Source organism: Lepus europaeus, chromosome 4, assembly GCF_033115175.1.
Source record: "Lepus europaeus isolate LE1 chromosome 4, mLepTim1.pri, whole genome shotgun sequence".
Classification (NCBI taxonomy): Eukaryota; Metazoa; Chordata; class Mammalia; order Lagomorpha; family Leporidae; genus Lepus; species Lepus europaeus.
In genome coordinates this window covers 142,122,811-142,146,999 of record NC_084830.1, presented here as the reverse complement: position 1 = coordinate 142,146,999, position 24,189 = coordinate 142,122,811, and the positions used below count along the sequence as shown (strand labels likewise).

Sequence of the window (24,189 nt, the reverse complement as noted above, 5' to 3'; positions counted from 1 at the left end):
AAATGATTCTCAAATCTTTTACACTTAGCCAAGAAAAATGTGATAAAGTGGGGGGGGGGGGAGGCATCCTACAGAAGATAAAAGTGGAAGAAGGCATTGCACTGGAAGCCGTGAGTTTAAAGAATGCGACACAAATGCCTTCAAGCTGCAGGCATAATCTTTCTCTGCCCTGAAATCCAAACGAGTCTGAGTGGAAGGAAGCCACTGGGGGTGCTGTGTGGACAGCAGGAGACAATGATGGTAAAGTACTGGCGATCTTGACAGTGGCCGGCACGTTGTCTGTTCCTGATCCTAAACAATCAGCTACGAGGAGCCGGGCTAGGTCATGGGTACATGTTTGCCTGCCTCTCCGGGGACCCCCAACTTCAGCTGCACCAACTCTGACACCACCACCCCTTGCACCTCACCTCACGCTCCCCAAGTGGCAACCTCCACGCCAGCCCCACATCTTGCTCCCGCCTCCCAGCCTCCTGCCTGGGATGCCCATCCTCTACTCCCGAGCTGGCCGAGTGCAAGCGGCATGGGCTCACAAATCAGACTTGAGTCTGATTCTGACTTTGCTACTGATTAACGGTATGGGCTTTAGGAAACTACTTGAACTCTCCAAACCTCAGCGTCATTATCTGTAAAATGGGAGGATGCAGTCAGTCCCACTCAGTCCAAGGGTTGCTGTGGAGAGTGAACCTGTATACACTGTACCTACACACGGTGCCACAGGACAGAGAGGGGCACCCGGAGAGCAGCGGCTCTTTGTGGGGTAGGAATCCACCCCTAAAGCATAACCTGACCCTGCCAGCTCTCATGGGTCTATCCTGTGCCACAGCCTGGCTGGTATGTTCCATCCAGCATTCCAACTCCATTTCTGAAGAGCAAGAACTGTATCTTACGCCATCCAAGAGCCTGGCACAAAATCAGCCGACAATGGCAAGGAAATTCTAAAATCTCTGTGGCAACTCAGTTGCAAAAGGCTCCCTCTGCTCAGAATCTGGAAGCCACACTCAGGTTCACAGAGAGGCCAAGTGCTAATCATCGCTATCTGTCTCGGGCACAGAATGAAGGAGAGGGGACCATGATCTGCCATCAGGGCCCGAGTGCCCGGCCCCCAGCGAAGCAGGCCCACAGCCTCCAGGGTGTGGGAGGCCCAGGCCGGGCTAGAGACAAAACACACTGACCTGCGTAGCTGCGCCCAGTGCTCATGTTGGTCGGCAGCAGCGTCCATCTGTCGGTGACCGGGTTGTAGTACTCTACCGAGGCCAGGTTGCAGGAGCCGTCATCTCCGCCGACCACATACAGCAGCCCATTCACTGCACAGACCCCTGGGAACCCGCAGAGGCCATCGGTGAGCTCCGGAGAGCTCCGGGGAGGGCCAGCCCTGGGCGCCCCCTTCCTGGCCCACAGAGACAGGGTCGCTTCACTGTGCTGTGGTGAAGAGCACGCTGACAACAGCCCCGGGCTGGGGGGGGACAGCCCTCTCTAACAAGGTCACTTCTCCCATGACTAACGGTCCCACAGACGTCCCCCACCCACCCGTAAGTTTGCAAACCACTGTGGTGCCTCTCTGCCAGAATGCCAGCCGTGGGGCATGTAGCCCTCGTGTGCCCAGCCCGAGCCTGGGAGCAGGACCCTCAGGACTTGAAGCACACTACCACTTCTCTGCGTGGAAGCTCTGGCCTGGCAGCCCCTGTGTTCCATCCGGACCATGTGGCGCTAACGGCTGTGTCTGAAACCCCTTTGTAGAGCTGGAATTTGAATTCAGACCCAGTTCCCGGGGTCAGTGTCCCTCTCCCGTTCTTACCGTGGAGTGAGTTGGCTTTGGGGGCAAGGCCCCACGAAGCAGGGACTGAAAGCAGGCAGTGTAATTACCACTCCTCAGAATGTAAGTGGCTATACCCCAGCACACTCTGCATTATTTCAGAATTAGACGACGGGGCTGAAGATGCTCCACAAAGAAGTAATTAGCAGCATGAGTGCAAAGCGAGCACTCTGACAGTGTGGAGAACAGGAGAGAGAGCCCCTCAGCCGGGCACTGGCAAAGACAAGACTGGGCCGAGGGCCAGGGTCCGGCCTGTATCTGCATAGTCCCATGCTCAAGTGCCCAGCAACACCGACAAGCAGGGTGCTGATGGCAAGGAGGGCCTTTCTGAGTCTGTGCCGTCCGTGTGCAGTCAAAGGCAGCGCCCTCACCAGGGCAGGTGTCCCTCCGCATGGAAGCAGGACAGGTGCGGCAGACTTTCTGGGTCCCAAGCTCTTCCTTCCTGTGTCTTGGAGCCCAGGACACAAGCTCAGCACCAGACCCCGACGTACCCCTCCTCGGCCTCCCCTGCGGGGAGACGCCCAAAGTAGAAGGGGAGAGAGCAGCGTGTTACCTGCATTGCGCCGGCACATGTTCATGTCCGCCACCTGCTTCCAGGTGTTTGTTCCGGGATCGTAAACCTCAACACTCTTCCTCACCAGCGGCCCGTCGTGCCCACCTGTGGCATACAGCTGTCCGCTGAGCACCCCAACCCCTGAAAGGCAGAGCACAAGGTCCCAGCCTCAGGCGGCCAGCACCGGTCCTGGACAGCTAGCACCAGCAGGGCGACTGACGGGGGAGTGCCATTCGGCCTCCCTGGGTCCCAGGGTTCTCATGTGTAAGACAAACACGATGACATCCTGTCCACCTCCTCCTCGTGGGAAAGTTAGGAACATGAAAGCAAACGTGACCCCGCTTCTGCTCAGATGAATTGCTGAGTGCAATTTCTCCTCGGTGGCAAGATTCAGGTTGCTCCCCTTCCGCCTGCCAGACTGCCCGCTTGTCCTACAGTGCCCATCACTCATCTACTGACCAAGAGTTCAGAACCGAAGGGCCTCACAGCAGGGGGCTCAGGCGCTCTGGAGCCCAGCCTTCTTCCTGCCCATCTCTGGCGCCCCAGCTGGGGCCCCAGAGGAGCACAGCACTGACAGTTTTCAGTGAAATCTCAAAATCCTTTAAAACATGGCAAGGAGATAAATGCCACAACGAAGACCCAGGGAACTTCAAACGGCAAATGGCCTGGCAGCTCCCGGCCTGTATCCAGCTTGCCCTGACCCTCCAGGCCTCTGCTTTTCTATCTGTGGGGGCAACGAGCTGCACCAGACCAGCGAGTCCTGTGGATGACTCCACAGACAGGCTCTTTTGGAAAACAGATTCCTGTGTCCTGGAGCCACTGGTCGGGCACTGGAACAAGTTCCCTTGGGTGACTGGGACCTGCAGCCAGGTGCAGACCCAGGGACTGGATTTGTAAAATATAAACTTCGTGCACAAAGAATCACGTCTGCCTTGTCCTTGTCTGTCTCCCTATGCCCGCTGGTGACAGTTTCTCGACACTGTTGGACAAGTACCAGTGATTATGCCTGCAAGTTACCACTTCCGAGCACTTTCCGTAAAGGAACAGCAGATGGCACTGTAGTATCAACAATGACCATGTAAACGTGACTTTTCCTAAAATTTCGGGTGCTTCAAAGCTGCCTGAGCTTCCCTCCCTCTGAGCTCAGCGGGAGTTAGCACCCCCTGACCCAGAGATGGCCTCTTTCTCTCCCTGACCATCTGCTGGGGTTATCCAGGCCCCACTGAGGAAGCAAGCAGCCTTCTGGGCTGTCCTCCATGGTCTCAAACAGCACGGTTCACATGGACCTAGAGGCACCTCAGAGGACCTCACACAGTCAGAGGCCAGGGCCTTGGGTCTGTGGGTGTCCAGCCACCAAAACACACCCCAAGTATGCAGGATCCAAACTCGGGAGGTGAGACTGCCCCAAACGTTAGCAAAGTCAAACATTGAAGAGAGGCTGGCCCAAGCGCCTGAAGCCAGCACTCCGACAATGACGTCAGTCAAAGTCCCTGTGCCTCGCAGGGGCACCACCAGGAGAGGAGTCACCACCCAGGGCCTCCAGCCAAGGGGAGAGGCAGGAGCGGGGCCTAGTGAAGTTCACCGGGCAATGACCACCTAAGCAGCTTGGCACACACAGCACGGGTGGCCTCTGAGGGCAGCACTTCCCTGGGGATGAACTGGAATAAGGCTCCACACTTCTGCCCCACCAGCCTTCGGCTCCTCCTAGGAGCAGCCACACTTCTCAGTGTGCATCTCACTCCTGTGTCCTTGGAACCTGAAAACTCACACTTATGCCTCAACCCAAAATACAGGATTTCCAGGAAGCACAAAAAAAGATTTAACCAAGACTTTTGAAACTAAAATTACTGAATGAGTTTTATGAAGGGAAAAGAATCATGGGATTTTTTTTACTACAACCCACAGGCCACACATCTGAGGAACTGGGGGCCAGAAAGGGGTGAAGGTCAAGGTCATGCAGCAAGTTAGAGCAGACCCAGCACCAAAGCCCCAGCCTCCTGACTTTAGACCGTGCCTCACGTCCAGGAAAGTAGCACTCCACACATAAACGGTGCTGGAAATCATCTCCAACAGCGTACTTACGGAATGCTCAGGAAGTGCTCACGTTTTTGGCAATATGAGAACACAAATCAATCTCCAAAAACACAGCCAGAGAGAAGCATGATGTTATGAGGAAATCTCCCACTGTGGCTTCTCTTGCCAGAAGTCACACGGCCTCCCCAGCAGGCCGAGCCTGGGAACCAGGGACCACCAGTGCAGAGCCAGGGTCTGGGGCCTCTGCCGGCCTCCCGGACCCCTTCCTTTGTGTGTCTGAGATGATGGGGAAGACAAGGCAGGGAAGCGGGGGCCGCATTCCACTTCTCACAAAGTCCCGGAGGACGTCAGAGCGCAGCTCTTCCTACGAAAGCAGCAGTGGAGAGCCACCTGGGAAGCCGCTCTCTTCCCGCGCTGGGGATGGGGCTGATGTGGGATGGAGGCCGATCCCCTCAGCATGGCTCTCGGCCCCAAGGTGGAGACAGGCAAGCCCACTCTGGCACCTGAGCAGGCTGCGATTCCGGTGTTAGTCCCACAGCTTCACGGCAATGGGACTCTAATAATTTGGGCTTGCAAAGACTGAATCCTAGCTGAGAGTCCTAGCGGTGCCGCTGACTGATGACATGATCTTGAGCGAATCACAGAGCCTGGAACTACTACTGTGTCTGTATTAGGGGCTGTGGTGAGGACGAAGTAGATGGAGGCAGACAGGCACACATCAGGACAGCACCTGCCACACAGCCAGTGTTCACTTCAAGAGACACAGACTCCACCGATGACACAGAAGGCAGGACGATGAGGGGGCTATTGCTTCACCCACTGCTAGCCAAGGAATCCCGAGAATGGCTAACTTGTGAGCGCTGTCTCTAGCTGCAGCAGTGCTAGGGGGAGGATATCCAGGAAGAGCAACGACGGAGGTCAATGAGATGTGATGCTGAGCTGCTGCACCCAGCACCCACCTGTGAGCAAAGGGGACACAGCCCGCACCCGAGGTGCCCTGTACCTGCGCCACTACGGCGGGTGCTCATGTCCGCCACGTAGATCCACTCGTTGGTCGCTGGGTTGTACTGCTCCACGGTGCTCAGGCACTGGCGGGAGGCCCCGTCGTAACCCCCAACGGCGTACAGCTTCCCTAGAACAGACCGAATGGCAGAGGGTGTCCCAGGACACTGGCACGGAACAGCAGTAAAGCCGAGGCTCCATCTTTAACCCACTGGGGCCTCCGGGGGGACCACCAACTCACTCTCCAGCCAGGGAAGACCCCCTTCCCACTTCTACCTCCTCCTCGCTCTCCACCCTCAGCTCCTTAGCAGCACTACTAAGCCTCTTCCTAAATCAGGGCTGCTTCTCCCCATTACAAAACTTCAACCCTGCTCAGGTCGGGCCCGACATCTTGCTGGTGAATTAGGTTCCCTCTTATCTCAAGCAAGGCATCAGCACGAGACACAGGCAGGCAGGTGGACGTTCTGGCCAAAGGTCCACGCCAGCAAGTGGGATAAAACACTGTCCAGGGAGAACCCAAACCCTCTCTTGGCCCTGGTGTCCAGCCTCTCTGCCACCATGGCAGACAGAGAGTGTGAAAGGCGTGGTCTTTGCACAGCCTGAGCTGGCGTGCCTGCAATGGCCCCGAGACCACGCTGACGTCTCTGAGCCATGCACAAGAGCCCTGAGGTACCAAAACCTATTTTAAAACAAAAATACCATTAAGCTGCCATCCAAGAGCATAGTTTCTGCCTGGGGCTAGGGGCAGGGAGTGAGTCTGGCCAAGGGAGAAGAACATTGCATTTGGGCTGTCCCAGGGCACAGAGCCACACATTTCGGGTTGAACAGTTAGTCCTGCAATGCAATAGGTCAGTCTTGTCCACAGGGGCAGGGGGAGGAGTCCCACCCACCTTGTTTGTGGGCCTCAGAGTATAGGGGCCCCTGGAACTGCAGCAAGGGTCTGGAATGCCAGCTGTAGACTAAGTGATGCAAATCTCTTCCCCAGGATTACATCACTAACTAATCTCCTCACGGAGACATCACACGATTATGCTAAGTTAGGGGGATCCTCCGGCTCAACACTGTACTTTAGAATCGGGACTGTCGCCATGTCAACAATAGATTCTTCTTCCGGCACCACTGAGCCTGGTTTTGTTTTCTGCCTCACAGTCCTCTCAACTGCCCCTGTGAGAGACAGAGACGACCCCTCCCCAGTTCTGCCCTCACCAAGTCAAGGGGAAAGATCCTCGGAGCCCAGGCCACGCGTGCGGTGCGTGCTGGCTCACAGGGACCCTCTGTGACACGCTCTCTGCACTGCCGGGGAGCTGCGGCCTCCACCCTGACCCCCACTGCCTCTGCTCCTGCAAGGAACTCCGCGAGCTCCCCAGTAGCCAGTGATGCTGACTTCCTCCACTTTGTCACCTGCATCATTCAAACAGCAGGGCCATCGTCGTGAGCTGATGAGAGGGACGGGGACAGGCCAGACGACAAGGAGGGCCACGTCCACAAGGCCACGGGGGAGCAGAGCCCGCCTAAGCTCCTCCCTCACGTTCTCACCAGAGCTGCAGACGGGCCCTCTGCAGCCCCACGGTGTCCACAGCTTCTGATGTGAGAGGGCAAGCTGAGCACACTCCCAGTGTGCCCTCCACGCACGCACACATGCAGGGCATGCCAAGGACGCAGAGGGGGCTCCCAGGAGCCTCGACAGAGCAGCAGTGAAAGGGACCACCATTCAGGACCCTCCACTAACCCCATCAGCCATTCCCAGCCTGCAGCATCAGCCAAGAAAACCCTGCTCAGGGTTTCTCCTTGAGACCATTCCCAGGGACCTGCTATTTTTAACCCCTCGTCTATTGTTTGGTGTTTCTGGCTGAGGAACCAGGGGAAATGGGAAGGCGGCTGACAAAGCACTTACATTTGGCAGACGGATCGACTTCTGTTCCACCAAAAGGATTAACGTGCAATTCACATGAAAATGCAAACTACCCAGCACCAGTTCAGACAGAGAAGTACAGTGAGAGAAAGGATCTTTCTACTAACATCTAAAGTGTGCACACACGTGTGTGTGCGCATGTGTATGTGTACCGGTCTGAATCAACAGCTCTTCCAGCTGAAGTCCCACGTCGGGGCAGGTTAACACATCAGTGTCGACCCGCAAGCTGTAAAGTTTAGTTCAAGTAACTCTCTATGCTTTGGTACATGAATTCCCACCTGTTTCTAAAACTCCTGCCTTTTGGCATTTATCAACGGTCCAAAGGGAAAGAGCACTGGGTGAGCAGCCAGAGGCCTGGCTGTGCTAACGTGCCAGCACTGTAATGTGGGGTGCATCACCTCACCACCTCACCTCTGTGTAATGTGGGGCGCATCACCTCACCACCTCACCTCTCTGGGACTCAGTTTCCCCATCTGGAAAATGGAGAAAATCTGGGTCCTATCTATTCTCCTTCAGGCTTTGGGGAACAAAATGAGAGACTGGATATGAATGTTCTTCACAAACTACCATATACTGTCTGCTATACCCCAGACCCCACCACTCCCTCCTGCCTCACCCCACACGCCACCCCTGACTGGAACAGGACTCAGACAACAACCTGTCCTGCAGAGAGAATCATCGCACTTGGGAAGAGGAACTCATACAAGAAGACAAAATTAACAGACACGGTAAGTGTCAGCCTCACCACACGACACCCCGACGTGACAGAGATTCCAGATAGCAGAGCTGTACATGGCCAGAGCCACAGGCTTGCATTTCCCCTCCCAACTCCCCCCAAGCCCGTTCAGACACGTGTTAGCCTTAGGCAGGGGCTTCGCCTTCATCTCTATCAGGACCCTGGCATGTAACTCAGAGTAGAGCCCTGCAGATTGGAGCAAGGCAGGGGCACATCAAGCAAGCTGCTGGACAGAGGACGCGGGCCGGGTGCTGCCACCTTACCTTCTACAACTCCCACACCCACGCTGCTCCGCCGCGTGTTCATCGGGGCCACAAAGAACCACTCGTTGGTCTTGTAGCTGTAGGCTTCTACCGACGCCAGGCCTGGGAGACAAGAGACTTGTGACTCCAACGGCATGGGGCCTCAGCCGGCTGATGAGGAGCGGCCCAGTGCCAGCCCTGCTTTGCTGGGCAGCGGCAGCAACTCTGCCCTCACACACCTGCCCTGCCTCCGGGGGGACCACTGACACTGACTCAAAGGGTGGGTAAATCTCAGCTGCACTGCGGAAGTCAGTCTTGAGACTCCCAGAACGGAACACTGGGATTCCAAGGGAAAACCTGAGGCTGCCTCACTCAACACCTATTCCAATCCCGTTCCCCTGTCTTCCTTTTCCTTAAATGCTGGAAAGGTGAAAACCTGCCTTCCAGGACTCCCTTGCAGCTAGCCGTGAGCAAGTCATTGAGATCTAAGTAGAAATCTGGTGAGGGTTTCTTAAACAGCCTTTGTTTTTCTCATACAGGAGCCACTCCACACTGCTTCTTACCAAGAGCTGACATGTGCTAGCTCGGGCTGTAACAGCCATCTGGTGATTACGAGGAAAAGGCCAAGAGAATCTTAAGGAACTTGGTCCAGTATCCAATTTTAGTATATGTGCTGCTGAAGCGAGCACTTGGTCCAGTACCCCAGTGCAACAGTACCAAGTCAGGAATTACTGGCCTCTGGACTTCTTGTCTCAGGAGTAAAACGAAGTCCTTCATTTTTTTAAGCTACAGTTGACTCAGGTTTCCCACTTATAACCCCCAATAAGTCCTAAAACAAACAATGCACCCTTTTGTTCTCTTCATTTTTAGGTCCCACTCAGTATAGGCAGCCTCCAGAGGGGTTGAAGACCCTGACATCTGTATGAGTGGGGCAAAAAGAAGGCTGAGAAAGGTCAACAACTGTGACAATACAAATAAAAACCCCAGAGAAGAAAAAGATACTGTTCATCTCAAAGAATACAGATTTCATTTAACTGAGTTACTGTCTACAAAGATGTCCACCTGGAGACTTAAGCAGACATGAGATCTGCTCTCCAAGGCCACGCCCACTAATGGCTGCAGATCGGCATTTTGAAGCTGGATAAAACTCAGGGGTGGGGGCCCACCCATGGTAACACAGCCTTGCAAAGCTTCCATGCACCAGGAGAAAAGAGGGAGCAGCCCGGCCGACCACCCGGCCCCAGCCAGGTCTTTTCCAACTGCAGAGCCTCAGCTCCTTTTCTGCTCAGTGGAGGGCACAGATGAGGGTCCTGAGGTGCCGGGCAGCTGAGCCTGCACTCTCTCTTCTCTCCCCACCCCCAAGATTTATTTTATTTATTTGAAAGGCAGAGTGACAGAAAGAGAGGAAAAGACAGAGACAGACACACACATGCACACACATAGATCTTCCATCTGTTGGTTCACTCCCCCAAATGGCTACAAATGCCAGGGCTGGGCCAGGTCAAAACCAGGAGCCAGGAACTCCATCCAGGTCTTCCACGTGGGTGGCAGGGACCCAAGTACTTGGGCCATCTTCTGCTGCCTTCCCAGCCATACTGGCAGGAAGCTGGACCAGATGCAGGTCAGTCAAGACTGGACCCCAACTGGCATCCCATATGGGAGGCCAGCATTGCAGGCAGTAGGTTAACCCACAGTACAATGCTGGCCCCCGAGCATGCTCTCCTTCTACTTTAAGTCTCATCTTATGAATAAATCGACTCTCCAACAACAGAAAGTTGCAAAGGGACTCTTCTGAGTGGGGGGTCCTTCCTAGAGCCCTAAAAATCAGTGTGTGGGCCTGGTTCTGGCCCCAAAAGAAGCTGGGCCAGTAGACACACAAAGGTTGCCCAAGAACTGAGGAACAAAACAGGGTTATGTGAATGGTGTGTCCCAGGCTGGGAGGGGTGGGGACATGTCCTGGACCTACCAGTGCTGCCGTCAAAGCCTCCCACGGCGTAGAGCAGGTCGTTGAGCACCGCTGCACCCAGTGTGCTCCGGCGTTCCTGCATGCTGGCGATGGACGTCCACTGGTCCTTCACCCCGTCATACACATCCACCGTCCGTACCCGCAGCGAGCCGTTAAACCCGCCCACAGCATACACGTGGCCAGCCATGAACACCACACCTGAGGCACAGGAAACTATGGCATCAAGGTCAGGTCGACCACTTAACGTCGGTGGGTGACAGTGGGGGAACAAGGTGGGCACAGGAATAACTCACAAGAGATAACCTCCAACCTCAGGTTTCTGGAAATCAGGATGGGACTCACTGGGATGCTTTTTCCATTCGCTTTTGTAATTTTGTTTGATTCAAGCAAAAATTTGAATTAGCTTACATCCCCAAGCGCATAAGAGCTGATCTTAGAAAGGGCAGCCCAACACAGTGCAGGTTGGGGGGGGGGGGGGTGGTGGAAGGGAAGGGTGCCTGAATCCCACAGAGGATCGAGGACCCCAGGGCCCCACAGGACTTCCCGGACTGGGTGGAGACCGGCTGGGAAAGGCAGCCTGCGGAACTGAACCGACGGCAGTGCGGCTCACCTGCTCTGCATCTCCGAGACGGAAGTTCAGCAATCTGATCCCACCGGTCCTCCTCGAAATCATAGCACTCCACACTACGGATTGCCTTGGGCGCCTGGCCACCAACCACAATCATGACCTCCAGAGAGACAAGTGGACGTTAGCTGCGTCTCCTCACATCTAGATTAGTGGGTAACCAACTCCCAGTACCTCCCATGCCCCCTCCCCAGGGAGTGTGGGTGATCTTCGAGGCTGGACCACAGAACTACAGACATGGAGATGTCGCCCCTATCACCCACACGTGTGTGTATGCAAGAGCACTCTAACACGCATCTCCCCACGGGAACACAACCGGAAGGGCTGTGCTTCCCAAATGCCCCTCTCAGAGCGATGTTGGGGGTGGTGAAGCCCCTGAAGGCATCTTCTGCAGCCTCAGTATCCTCAAGGACTGGGGCAGGGACTAAATTATATCAAAACAAATGACTATATTTTAGAAAAAACATTCAATTTGGATGCATTTTTAGGATTAAATCATTAACCAAAAATATTTCTGAATGCTAACACTGCAGAAGGCACACGTTCACTGCATTATGGGAAAAAAGAACGTGGTCAAACACTGCTTTGTGGTGGGTACCATGAAATCTGTTTAACTGATGATGCTCCAAAAGATACCACTAACAAATTCCCACAAATAAGGAACCACAAGGAGAGGGCTGTCATTCGCTCATCACCACAACTCTGTAGAGATGACCATCCCCACTGGCAGCTGAGGAGAGCTCACAGAACACCACAAAAGCCCTAGGTCACACAGCTGAGAGTACAGAACAGAGACGGAGATGCAAGTCCCCCTGATGCCAGGATGAGGCCAGCCCACCGCAGCCCGCTCCAGAGGCAGGGTCTGTGCGGACAGCTTGCTGCATCTGTTTGCGTCAAAATGCAGGTCCCGTTTTGGTAGTGGGTCAGGAAATCAATGTAATGGGTTGCAACCAGCACACTTTTAACAGAACAGCACATTATTTCATGAAATATCTGGCTATCCACACCTGTACCTTCCAGGTAATAGTTCAAACATTTGTTACTGCAGAGTGTGGCCAAAGAAATAAAAGCCACTGCTCTAGCTAGGGTAACACATCTGCAGTACTCAAGTGTGGTATCCTTGCTGTTGTGGCTTTTGTCATACGTCATTAATAAATAAAAATTATAGTGCCAGTGTTAACAACAGTGTATACAGTTTTCTAAATTGGCGCAAAGTTGCAGCTGTCCCCATAATGGTGTTACTCTCACTCATTGGCTTTCTTGAGCAGAGAGAAGGGAGTGGAAGCCACTGGCAGGTAATACCGCCACAAGATTTGATCTATTATTTACCCCGTGAATCTCCAATTCAGCATGCATCAGAATCCCCTGAAAGGTTTGTAAAAACACAAAATGCTGGGCTCTGTCCCCAGAGTTCCTGACTCAGCAAAGCTGAGAATCTGCATTTTTCACAAATTCCCAGCTGAGGCTGCTGCTCCGCTCTGGGATTCACCACTCTTGTAACCCAGGGTCTACTGAGCGCCATCAGCCGTTTGTGCCATTATGAATGATGGTGCTTATTACTTCCCCACCTGTGTTTTGGGGACAGGAGCATGATCTCCAACACCAGAGTGAGCCAGCAGTAGTTCACCCCCCAGGTGAACACCACCTACCAGATGGGGAGCAAAACCAGAGCTGTTGTCAGACCACTGCTCCAGATAAAGCCCTGATGCCTGGGTTCCAGTCTCAAGCTCACCACTGCCCTTGTGAGGCCATCAGCTTCAGTTCACAGTTCTCTGTGACCAATATCCAAGACCCAGAATTCAGTCTTGACTTCCAAAATGTTCAGAGGAACCAAGGACATACAGTCCAGGTGTGAGCTGTGGCTGTTGCTGCTCAGAACACACACTCTGACCTTCCCGCAGGTCCCAGCTCAGAGCGGCCTTTCTCAGGGAAAGGCTAAATTCTACATCACCCTCCATCTGTCACTCTTTGCCTGGACAGGCATCCATCAATAGTTCAAAACCTGTACAATGGTCTGAGACGAGGAACTGTGAGGCTTGGGTGGACCATCAGTGTTGCAGGTAGCTCAAAGCAGTAAGCAGCAGCAAGGGCAGGTTCTGCTTCTCTCAGAGGCATAAGATATCCAATTTTTTTTTGTAAGTTGTACAAGAAACCATCACATGTGCAGCACTGTTCCCACCATTGTGTTGATCACACGGAGTACAAAGAATACTAACAGATGGTTGTTTCCATAGATCCTGAACTTAGTAACCAATTAGACGAATATGAGTACCTCCCAAGGTCTATGTGTATTACACCTGTGAAATCACAAACTTCCAGCTACTTAAGGCCACAGGGCATTAGAGCAAGTACAGACGTGAACCACTTTCTCCTATCAGCCCTCATTTTACGTTTCCAGAACATTTGGGTCCAGGAAGTTAAATAGGCCTATTTCTTTCATTGTCCAATGCTCTTAAACCCCAATTCAGTAAAGATTTGTGATGCCTTTAATAGAAGTCACTGACTCAAATCAGCATATTTAATGATCTCTATTTGTAACATTTTTCCCACAGGGCAAGCCTGGGTGAGAACTATCAGCAGCGTGGGAATCACAGTCAACTAAAGAAGCAGTTCTAGGCTAACGATTATGCTGCACTGGACATGCTTTAATCACTCAAAAATTGCGGTGTGCTTGAAAGTCTTGCAGGGGGTCTTAGGGTCTAGATACCCGATCTCAATGGTCTCTGTGTCAAAGTCCACAGAAATCATAATGGGCCGGCGCCGCGGCTCAATAGCCTAATCCTCCGCCTTGCGGCGCCGGCACACCGGGTTCTAGTCCTGGTCGGGGCACCGATCCTGTCCCGGTTGCCCCTCTTCCAGGCCAGCTCTCTGCTGTGGCCAGGGAGTGCAGTGGAGGATGGCCCAAGTCCTTGGGCCCTGCACCCCATGGGAGACCAGGAGAAGCAGCTGGCTCCTGCCATTGGATCAGCGCAGTGCGCTGGCTGCAGCGCGCCTACCGCGGCGGCCATTGGAGGGTGAACCAACGGCAAAGGAAGACCTTTCTCTCTATCTCTCTCTCTCACTGTCCACTCTGCCTGTCAAAAAAAAAAAAAAATCATAATGAATGGAGAGTTCTGGTTGACAGACAGGAGCAAGCAGGGTTCAGCTGTGGCAAGGATGGTTATCAATGACCCCCCAAGGAAAGTCAAATGGCCGTCTGCTTTAGGGCGATTACTGAGACAATGGAAAGACTATTTGCTTTCTTAGGAAGGAAGGTTTTCTCCCAGAGTAACAGGAGTTTAAACAAAAATATAACATTCTCTGTTTTGCAGATATGGTCTGATTCCACTTATTTGACTTGGGATTGAATACATACTGGTTCCTCCTCAGTGAAATGACAGCATCCTGCATTGGCAGCCATCAAACACCAGAGCCCAGCAAGGGAAAGGGGCAACTGTTGGACAGAGCAGAGCTCTGCGGCCCTCATGTGGATCCAAATACTGACCCTGGCCTTAGGACCAAGTAAGGCATTAGAATCTCCACTCAGAGGAGAACAACCTGGGCTCTGCACACATTTTCCATCAGGCAAGAACAGACTGGATGTCCAAACTGTCTTCCGCGGCCGGTGAGCTGGGCAGGAGGCAGGCCCAGCCAGTCGGTCCCTCGGGCCAGGGCAGGAAGCCAGAGTCTCTCTTACCCTGGTGCGTGGGGCCGCAGGGCTAACACCGAAAAGTCATCCGGAGGAGCATGTTGAGGTCGAGCCAGAAGACTTGTCCAGGCAGGTTCCAGAGCAACAGGTGCTCCAGGCAAGTACTGACAGCCTCGTGCAGAGACAAAGGAGGTCTGAGAACCAGTGAAGTGAAGGCTAGGCCCTGGGGAGCGCAGGGCAGTGAGCTCTACAGCCAGACACATCTGGGCTTAGGCATCAGGCTCCACCCTACACCCCACCCCTCACTACCTAGCTTTCTGACCGCGGGCAAGGAAGGCACTTAACCTTGCTAGCCTCATTTTCATCACCAGTAGTATCAACAAAATGGGATGTTTCTCTGGTATGGGTGTCAGGAGGATAAATGATAAAAAGCCCTTGGCACAGTGCTCTGTAAGTGGTAAACATTAAATGTTGGCTTCCATTATTAGATCAACACCAACATCATTATTTTTGCTTAAGGCAGAAAAAAAACAAAAAAAAAAACTTGTTTCCTAATAAATGGTACAAATTAGTACTAGTGAACCTGTGAATGGGAAGGTAAGTGCCGCTGATTCTAGGGGTGACAATGGACCTGGACGTTTTCAGGATCTTAGGGTGTTTGCTGGAGTGTAGAACATGCTGGCAGAGGATAAGAGGTCATCCTACCCATGCTGCCAACCCCTCTGCTGCCAACACCATCTACCGTAAGCAGGATGGCCCAACTCAGAGCCAAACCACCCACCTCCAGCCCAAATGGCTTTGAAGTATCACTTTAAAAGAGCTGAACAGAAATGCCAACTGAACTGGAATGACGATGAAAAGGGCCAGGTTCAGTACATTTCCAAAAGGTTTATTTGAATCTTCCTGGGACCTCATCTCTGCTGCCATCTGTGGAACAGGGCAACGTGGGAGGGTTCCTGGTGGCTGGGAGCAGCCTCTGGTTGTCCATGGCAACCCAGCCTCAGGGAAAGCGCCGGGCTGTGAACATGTGGGAGCCAAGATAATGCTATTAGCTGTTCTGGCTTGAATGTGTCAGTGTGATCTGTGCATCGATGGCTCTGGAAACACACCCTGATGAGCCTCTGCAGCTAACTCAGAAATCGAGTCCTATTCCTTTCAGGAAAGGGACTTGGCTGGCGAACAGATTCACCGCTGAGAACAGTACAAATCTCCCTCCACCGCTTCATTCCTTCAAGTGTGCTACGTCGGGAAGCCTATCTGGACTGAACTCATGGAAGTCCAAACCAGTCTGCACTTGGAAGTCCTGTGGCTCTACTCCAGCTACTCCAATCATCTCCTGATTTCTCCATTTTTGTTAAGTTGGTAAGTTAAAAATCCCCACAAGGCAGACATCAGGTTGCTTCCTCCACGACACCAACTAAACTGCTTCTGTGGGGTCTGGAGTTCGTACACAAGTTGAGGGCAGAGGTCTGGGGCCAGTCACACTGGGCTTAAATCTCAGCTCAGCCACCTAGAAGCTGTACTTGAAAGATAGGTCACCAATTCTTTGATTCTCCTACATACAAACATGGAACTTAATTTTCTTCCCCTTGAATATGGACTGGCCTTGGATTTAGTGATTTGCATTCAGCAAATGAAACAGGGCAGAAGTGCTGGGAACACGGCTATTGAGACGACATTGTAATAAGACTCAAGCTTCCACCTCAGATGTGCCTGCTCATTCTCTTGCTCTCCAGTCACTCACTTGGGGGGCAGGCTAGCTACCATGTCATGAGGACACTCAACAGCTCACGGAGGGATCCACATGGCAAGAAACTTAGGCCTACCAGCAACCATGTGAATGGGCTTAGAACCAGACTCTGCCCAAACAAGCCTTGAGATGACTGCAGCCTGACCAACAGTTTGACTTTATGACAGAACCTGAGCCAGAACAACCTAGCTAAGCCATTCCAGGATGCCTGCCTACAGAAACTGTGAGATAATTCACGTTTGTTGTGTTAAGCCACCAAGGCGAGAGTAATTTGTAATGCAAAAATAAATAACTAGTACATAATGAATACATAATATCCCCAAGATCCAGGTTTCTGGCCCCTTCCCTTATCATGGCACTTAACGCACCACTGTCATTTTCTCTTCACATCTCTCTCCCTCACCCCTAGACTGGGAGTCCCTTGGAAAAGGGACCAGTTCATATGAGGCTTTGTGGCTCCAGAACATACCACAGCACCTGATAATTAGTGACTTCTTTATAGAAGCGTGCTATATGATTGAATTAATGAATTAATGCACCCATGATAGTTTATTGCTGGGGTTTGGATTTTCTTACTATTTTATCTAAGTGCCTCACAACCCTCTATCTCTCAGGAACAACATCAGGACTCATTCAATATTATATGGCTTATGGGTTGAACCAAATGTTCTAGAGTCAATCTATATTACTAAGCAAAGAAAGATATAAATAGGACACACTTACTTACTAGCTCCATCCAAAACCACAGATATGAATGCTGACGGCAATTATAAAACAAGGGAAGGGATGATATAAATGGTCAGTTTTAAATTTCCATAGGTTGCTTCTTTAAAAATATGTATCTCAGGGCTGGCATTGCAGCGTAGCAGCTAAGCTGCTGCCTGTAACGCCAGCATCCCATATGGCCACCAGTTCGAGTCCCAGCTGCTCTAACTCAAATTCAATGTGCCTGGAAAAGCAGCAGAAGATGGTCTAAGTACTTGGACCCCTGCACCCACATGAGAAATCCAGAAGAAGCTCCTGGCTCTGGGTTTGAACTGGTATAACTCTGGCTGTTGTGGCAATTTGGGAGTGAACTAGCAGATGGAAGATCAATATCTTTCTGTGTCTCTATCTCTCCAATATGCCTTTCAAATAAATAAAGAAGCCTTTTAAATATATATGCATATATACACACATCATGTTCATTGATGAAATTTTTTACTACTGCCCACCATGTGCCAGGATCTGGGCTGTGTGCCAAGGACAAAGATGAGTAATGCCTGCTTTTCTGGAATCTACTATTTCGTAGAGGAGTTAACAATCTGGAAGAGAACACTAAATACCAGCACTAGCCCAAAGCACCAGCCCAGAGTACTCAACTATCTCCTGAAGTTACTGTCCCTGAATACAATAGTATCAAAAACTATGTGGCCGGCGTCCGTCCCGGCTCAATAGGCTAATCCTCTGCCTGCGGCGCCGGCACACCAGGTTCTAGTCCTGGTCGGGGCGCCAGATTCTGTCCCGGTTGCCCCTCTTCCAGGCCAGCTCTCTGCTGTGGCCCGGGAGTGCAGTGGAGGATGGCCCAAGTGCTTGGGCCCTGCACCCCATGGGAGACCAGGAGAAGCATCTGGCTCCTGCCTTTGGATCAGCGCGGTGCGCCGGCCGCAGAACGCCAGCCACGGCGGCCCATTGGAGGGTGAACCAACGGCAAAAGGAAGACCTTTTTCTCTGTCTCTCTCTCACTGTCCACTCTGCCTGTCGAAAAATAAAATAAAATAAAAAACTATGCAATACCTAGGAATAAATCTAACAAAAGACATGCAAGACCCATACACTGAAAACTATAAAAGATCATAGAGAAAAATTAAAGAAGACCAGAAAAATTGAAGATATATACTATGTTCATGGATCAGAAGATTTAGTACTGTTAAATGAAAGTTTTCCCTAATTGATATAGTGATTCAATACAACTACGAATCAAATTCCCTGTAGCTTTTTTGTAGAAATAAACAAGCTGATTCTCAAGTTTATATGGAAGTGCAAAGGGCCAAGAATAACAAAACAACTTTGAAAAAAAAACTAGAAAATTCACACTAACATAAAACTATAAAGCTAGTAATCAAGACAAAATGGTATTGGTATAAAGACAAATAAACAGATGGACCAGAATGAAGTTCCAAAACAGATCAACCCATATAATTATTTATAACAAAAGTAATAAGGTAATTCAATGGAGAAAGGAGAATCTTTCCAATAAGTGGTGTGGAACAATTGGACAAACATATGCAAAATGAATGAAACTTGACATTTTATTATGTACAATGTATATGTGCATGTGTACATATGTGGGTGTGTGTCTGTGTGTCTGTCTGTATATATATATATATATATATATATATATGAAGAGTTTTTCAAATTAAAGCATAGACCTAAATGTAAAACCTAAAACTTTAAAAGGAAGCATAGCAGAAAATATTTGTGACCTTAAATTAGGCAAGGTTTTCCAAGCTAGAACATAAAATAAGTAAAGCATAATAGAAAAAAATTAAAACTTCTGCTCTTCTAAGTGTAGCCATTATGGAAAAGAGCATGGAACTTCCTAAAAAACTGAAAATAGAACTACCACATACACCAGCAATCCCACTACTGAGTATAAACACAACAGAAATGAAATCACTGCATCACATAGAAACCTACACTCCCATATTCACTGCAGCTTCATTCGCAATAGCCAAGAGATGGCATCAAACCAAGTTTATATCAGCAGATGAACAGATAAAGAAAACAAGGTATTCATGTACAACGAGAGATTAGTTAGACTTAAAGAAATCATGCCGGGGCTGGCGCTGTGGCTCACTTGGTTAATCCTCCGCCTGCGGCACCAGCATCCCATATGGGCGCCAGGTTCTAGTCCCAGGTGCTCCTCTTCCAGTCCAGCTCTCTGCTGTGGCCCAGAAAGGCAATGGAGGATGGCCCAAGTGCTTGGGCCCCTGCACCCGCATGGGAGACCAGGAGGAAGCACCTGGCTCCTGGCTTTGGATCAGCGCAGCGCGCCGGCCATGGCAACCATTTGAGGAGTGAACCAACGGAAGGAAGACCTTTCTCTCTGTCTCTCTTTTTCACTGTCTTACTCTGCCTGTCAAATTAGAAAAAAAGAAAGAAAGAAAGAAAGAAAGAAAGAAAGAAAGAAAGAAAGAAAGAAATCATGCCATTTGTGACAACACGGATGAACATGGAGGACAATATATTAAGAAAAACAAGCCAGGCACAATAAGACAAATACTACATGATCTCACTTACATGTAAAATCTACAATGTTAATCTCATGGACTAAAGAGGGATAATGTTAGAGAGATGCTGACTAAAAGATGCAAAATTTTAGTTGGAAGAAATAAGTTCAACAGAGCTACTGTACAACAGAGACTACAGTCAAGAAAAATGTGCTGTATTCCTGAAAATTAATTTTAAATTTAATTTTAAATATTCTCATCACATGTAAATATGTGAGGTAACACACATGTTAATTATCTACATTTATCCAATCCATAAAGTATACATATTGTAAAGCATCATGTTGTACACGAAAAACATACATCAGTTTTACTTGTCAAGTAAAATAATTAATTAAAATAGGTTTTGCTCTTCCAAAGACACTGCTAAGAAAATGAAAATATAAGGCACACATTGAGAGAAAATATTACAAACAAGAGATAAACTGAAAACTAAGAGAAAAAACATTTGAAATACAGACATATAAAGCCCTAACTTCTTTAATGTACAAAGGGCCCTTAAAAACTATCAGTTAAAAAAAATACACAATCCAATAGTAAAATGAGCAAAGGACACAGAGAAGACCCCAGAAAAGAAATACCAATGCCAATAATCATATAAAACCAACATTAATCTCACTCACAATTAAAGAAATGCAAAGTGAAACAAGATACGATCTTTAAAAAGATATTTGACATAGAAATGTTTATAATACCCCCAAAAATGGAAATTACGGCAAAGCCCATCAATAGAGGGCTGTTAAATACATACTAAATGCTGCGTACCCACTACAATTTAAATGCCAACTGCACCCACACCAACACCATCAACAGCAGTCTAAAGCAGATGAAGTATTTCCATCTGTGTAGCAAGATCCCATTTATCTGACAGGACACGTTCGTCTCTCTTTGTGGATAAGTGCACAAACATGCGGAAGACCGTTCACCAAAGTGGCAGCAGCGGCTCAGCGGCTGCCTCTAGGAGGGGTTCAGGCAGCTTTTACTTTATCCCAAAATTGTAAAATCCTTTTATTTAATCTACACTGAGAAACATTTAGTTAAGTAAAGAGAGCTATTTCCCTTTTGAGAAATATGAAGAAGATGCAATGCGTGTTTCAACAAAACACACAAAGGCATCATGGTGCAGCCCAGCACAGCGCAGCTGACCGAGGGCCTGCGGGCCAGGAGGGGAGGAGGTCTGCAGGGAACCAAAGCCGCCAGCACCCGGCACAGACTTCCGATCCCTGGCCCAGACCCCTCTCTTACACTCCTCCTCCCCTGCCCCTGGCTTCTCCCTCCAAGTTCCCAACTTCACCTGCTTGATTGATCATCTGTCAGACTCCTCGAGTCCCCCCTGCCCTCCTGGACAGCCCTAGCTGTCCTTTATGTGCCCTCCGTGGTGAGAGAAGGAACCAAACTGGGACAGTTTGACTCAAAGAAGACTTGGAAGGAGGACTGTGACAGCCCGCAGTAAGTGAAGACAGTGTAGCCATTCCTTTGCCTCCAACAGGAACAGAACATGAACCATGGTGTGGGGTCAGAAGGCAGGTGAGCTCCTCTCAAACCTCCCTGATGACAATGGGGGTTACCTTGAAATCCTTAGGAAAGGAAGACCCCATAAGAGAGAAGTACCAGCAGATTCGAGAGGAACCAGTGGACTCCATCTCTAGTCACAGATGCAACCGACAGGCAGGGCAGCCAGTGCTGAGGGCAGACTTGGAGGCGGGAGCAGAAGGCCACGTTCCCAGGATGTAGTCCCAGCTCTCAGCAGTGATGGGGCTGGGGCTTACCTTTGGTAGGCTGACTGGAGTCCTGGGTTTGGTCCTTGGGTTCTTAATCAGTAGCCTCTGGTCCAGAGGGAGCAGGTGGTATTTCATTGCCTCAATGAGGAAGTCCTTACAGGTGTTGTTATTCTTTATCAACGCTTCTTCTTCCACAGTCTGGAGGTAATAATCCATAGGTGATCCTGCAGCAGGGCTAGGCCACATCTCCCAAGCACTCTCCCTGGCCTAAGAACTGCCTGCACTCCCTCGTTCATTCATTTCCACACCATATCATCTCAGACCCAAGGAAAAGGATCCACAGAGATATAACTTAGTGCCCACTGCCCACTGCCCACATTACAGGAGCACAATGGGGTAAGTGGTCAAGCTCTGGCATCACACAGGGATTGAAATCCCAGCTCCACCACTTAACATCTCTGATCCGTAAAATGTGTACAGTACAGGTACCTAAACCTCACTAGTTTTGTTTGTTAATATTTATTTATCTATTTATTTATTTCAATGGCAGAGTGAGAGAGAGAGAGAGAGAGAGAGAGAGAGAGAGAGAGAGAGAGAAAGCTTCTATCTGCTGGTTCACTCCCCAAATGACTACAATGGGCAAGGCTGGTCCAGGCCAAAGCCAGGAGCCCCAGAACTCCACTGGGGTCTCCAACATGGATTGCAGGGATCTAAGCACTTGGGCCATCTTCCATTGCCTTCCCAAGTGCATAAGCAGGGAGCTAGATCACAAGCAGAGCAGCCAGGACTCTAACTGGTGCTTTGATACAGGATGACCGGGTCACAAGTGGCAGCTTAACTAGCTGCGCCACAACACGGACCCCCGTTTGGTTTTGAGAATTAAGGGAGTGTATGCGAAGCAAATGACAAATAGTTGTCCTGAAAGCCTCTCCACTCATTCCTTCTGGTTTGAATGCTCTGTGACACTTAGGGGAAATGGCCAGAGAGCTGGGAGGAAAGAGGGAGGGAAAGAGGAAAGGAGGCGGATCCATCAGCTAAACTTTGGAGGCACTGAATACGGAACACTGCAGTCAAAAGGAAGCGTCATATCCCTTATCTTGCAGTGAGTGTCAGGGCAGGAGGCTGGCTGGTGAGGCCCTCTCTGACAGGATGATAACACAGAGCAGGAAGAGCGGCCTGCGGCCCTCACCTTGGGCCTTACCTAAGCTCAGACTCTGGCATCTTCACCTCCTATACCGTGGCACAGGGCTTAGGAAGGTGCTCAGCAAATGGAAGCATAAATGTTTCGTGAGCAAGACTAAGGGTGAAGCCATTCTGGCTCTCCTATCCCACGCCAGCCCAGGTCAGACCACCAGGTGGCGTGTGTGGAATGGGTGGTGTGGTCTTCCGAGGTCAGCTGGCCTCGGGAAAGATGAATTCCATCAACAGCTAAAACCAATGGATTGTCTGTGAGTCAGTCAGTCCATGCGGGCCCCCAGGAAGAAGGTGATGAGCAAGACAGTGTCGGACCCCCAGGAGCACGGGTCCAGGTGGAGAACAAGACAGGCTACTACCTCAACTGTCAGCCCTCAAGCTAGCCATGCAAAAGGCCTACCTCAGCCTCCCTGGGGAACCCCCTCTGTTTCTAGGAACAGAAACATGGCCAGGGACATCACGAGCCAGGCAGCACTGGGGCTAGCAGGAAAAGAAGGATTGGCAGGGCCAGGCTGCTTCCCCTCTAAGCACCTCCTTCCCCAGGAACACTTTGTTTCCTTGGAAGGTGCTGATTACCCTTGCACCAGGGGACTGAAATGGGTTGGGACAAATCATCAACTTTTAGGGTCTTTTAAGGTGTGAGAGAATCTCAACATCATCTTGGGAAGACGCATAATGCACAAGCAGTCCCCCTCAGCTCCCCAGACAGCTCTCGCTGCATAGGAACACAGCTGCAGTTAGGGGTGATGACGATGACCCGAAGCAGGGAGGGAGCTTGGCTGGACAGCATGGGGAGTGTAATGAATGCCTCTGAACCACTGTACACTTAAAGACAGTTGAAATGACAGTGTTTGTGGGATCTATACTTTATCATGACCATGCTATACATTTAATACAGCATTCTATTTTTAAATATTTCTTTGTGTTCATCTATTTGAATGGCACAGCAACAAAGAGAGACAGAAACAGAGAGAAAAAGATCTTTCATCTATTGGTTTATTCCCTAAATGCCTGCAACAGCCAGGGTTGGGCCAGTCCAAAGTCAGGAGCCAGGAACTCCATCCAGGTCTCCCATGTGGGTGGCAAGGACCCAAACACTTAAGCCATCATCTGCTGCCTCCCAGGATGGATAAGCAGAATGCTCAGTAAAACCTGATAAATGCTAGCTATTGTAAAAGGGGAAAAATCTGCTCCAGAGGTCAGGCCGTGTGGATTCCCCTCCCCCACTGTCAACCAGGCCCAGCAGGTTATACTACTTTGGAGGTTCAAGGTCAAATGAAACATCCTCTTCCATTAGTGTTCACTCCCCAAGCCTAAGAAAAGCCCTTTTAAAAAGAAGTGTCCCACACTAAAGTTCTCAAACCCATTACCCCTAACTGCCTTCATTTCTAACCCTACTTTGCTGTAATAGCCCAACAACCATTTCCTGATGTATGTTACATTTCAGTTTGTGGCCACCTGATGGTGTTAGGGACCACTTGATGGAGTTATGACCAGGGGTCTAAAGGTCCTTTTAACTTTCTCTGGAACCCAGATGCCAGGCCACCTACCCTCCCTGTGGAAGGGAGACACCCACCTTCACTTTCAGTCTTACCCATGGGACAGGGGGTCAACTCTGACCCTAGGAGCTCAGGCAGGCTCAGTCCATCCGCTTAGACCTCTTTTACAGAAAGGATATGCTACCACCAGGGGGCAGTGGTACCATTGGATGGTACCACCTACAGGACTGAGCCACAGAGAA

General features: G+C 50.5%; 1 protein-coding gene across 3 annotated transcripts in view; it reads right to left on the bottom strand.

Moving 5' to 3' along the window:
* KLHL3 (kelch like family member 3) overlaps positions 1 to 24,189 on the bottom strand; it is a 118,988-nt gene that overhangs the window by 7,282 nt on the left and 87,517 nt on the right. For all 3 annotated transcript variants that reach the window (XM_062189092.1, XM_062189094.1, XM_062189093.1), the window contains 7 exons: positions 21,303 to 21,452; positions 10,869 to 10,986; positions 10,259 to 10,456; positions 8,314 to 8,415; positions 5,404 to 5,532; positions 2,367 to 2,507; positions 1,173 to 1,316 (listed from right to left, as the gene is read on the bottom strand). In XM_062189092.1, coding sequence (XP_062045076.1) covers positions 1,173 to 1,316; positions 2,367 to 2,507; positions 5,404 to 5,532; positions 8,314 to 8,415; positions 10,259 to 10,456; positions 10,869 to 10,986; positions 21,303 to 21,452 — 982 coding nt within the window. The remainder of the gene's footprint in view (positions 1 to 1,172; positions 1,317 to 2,366; positions 2,508 to 5,403; positions 5,533 to 8,313; positions 8,416 to 10,258; positions 10,457 to 10,868; positions 10,987 to 21,302; positions 21,453 to 24,189) is intronic.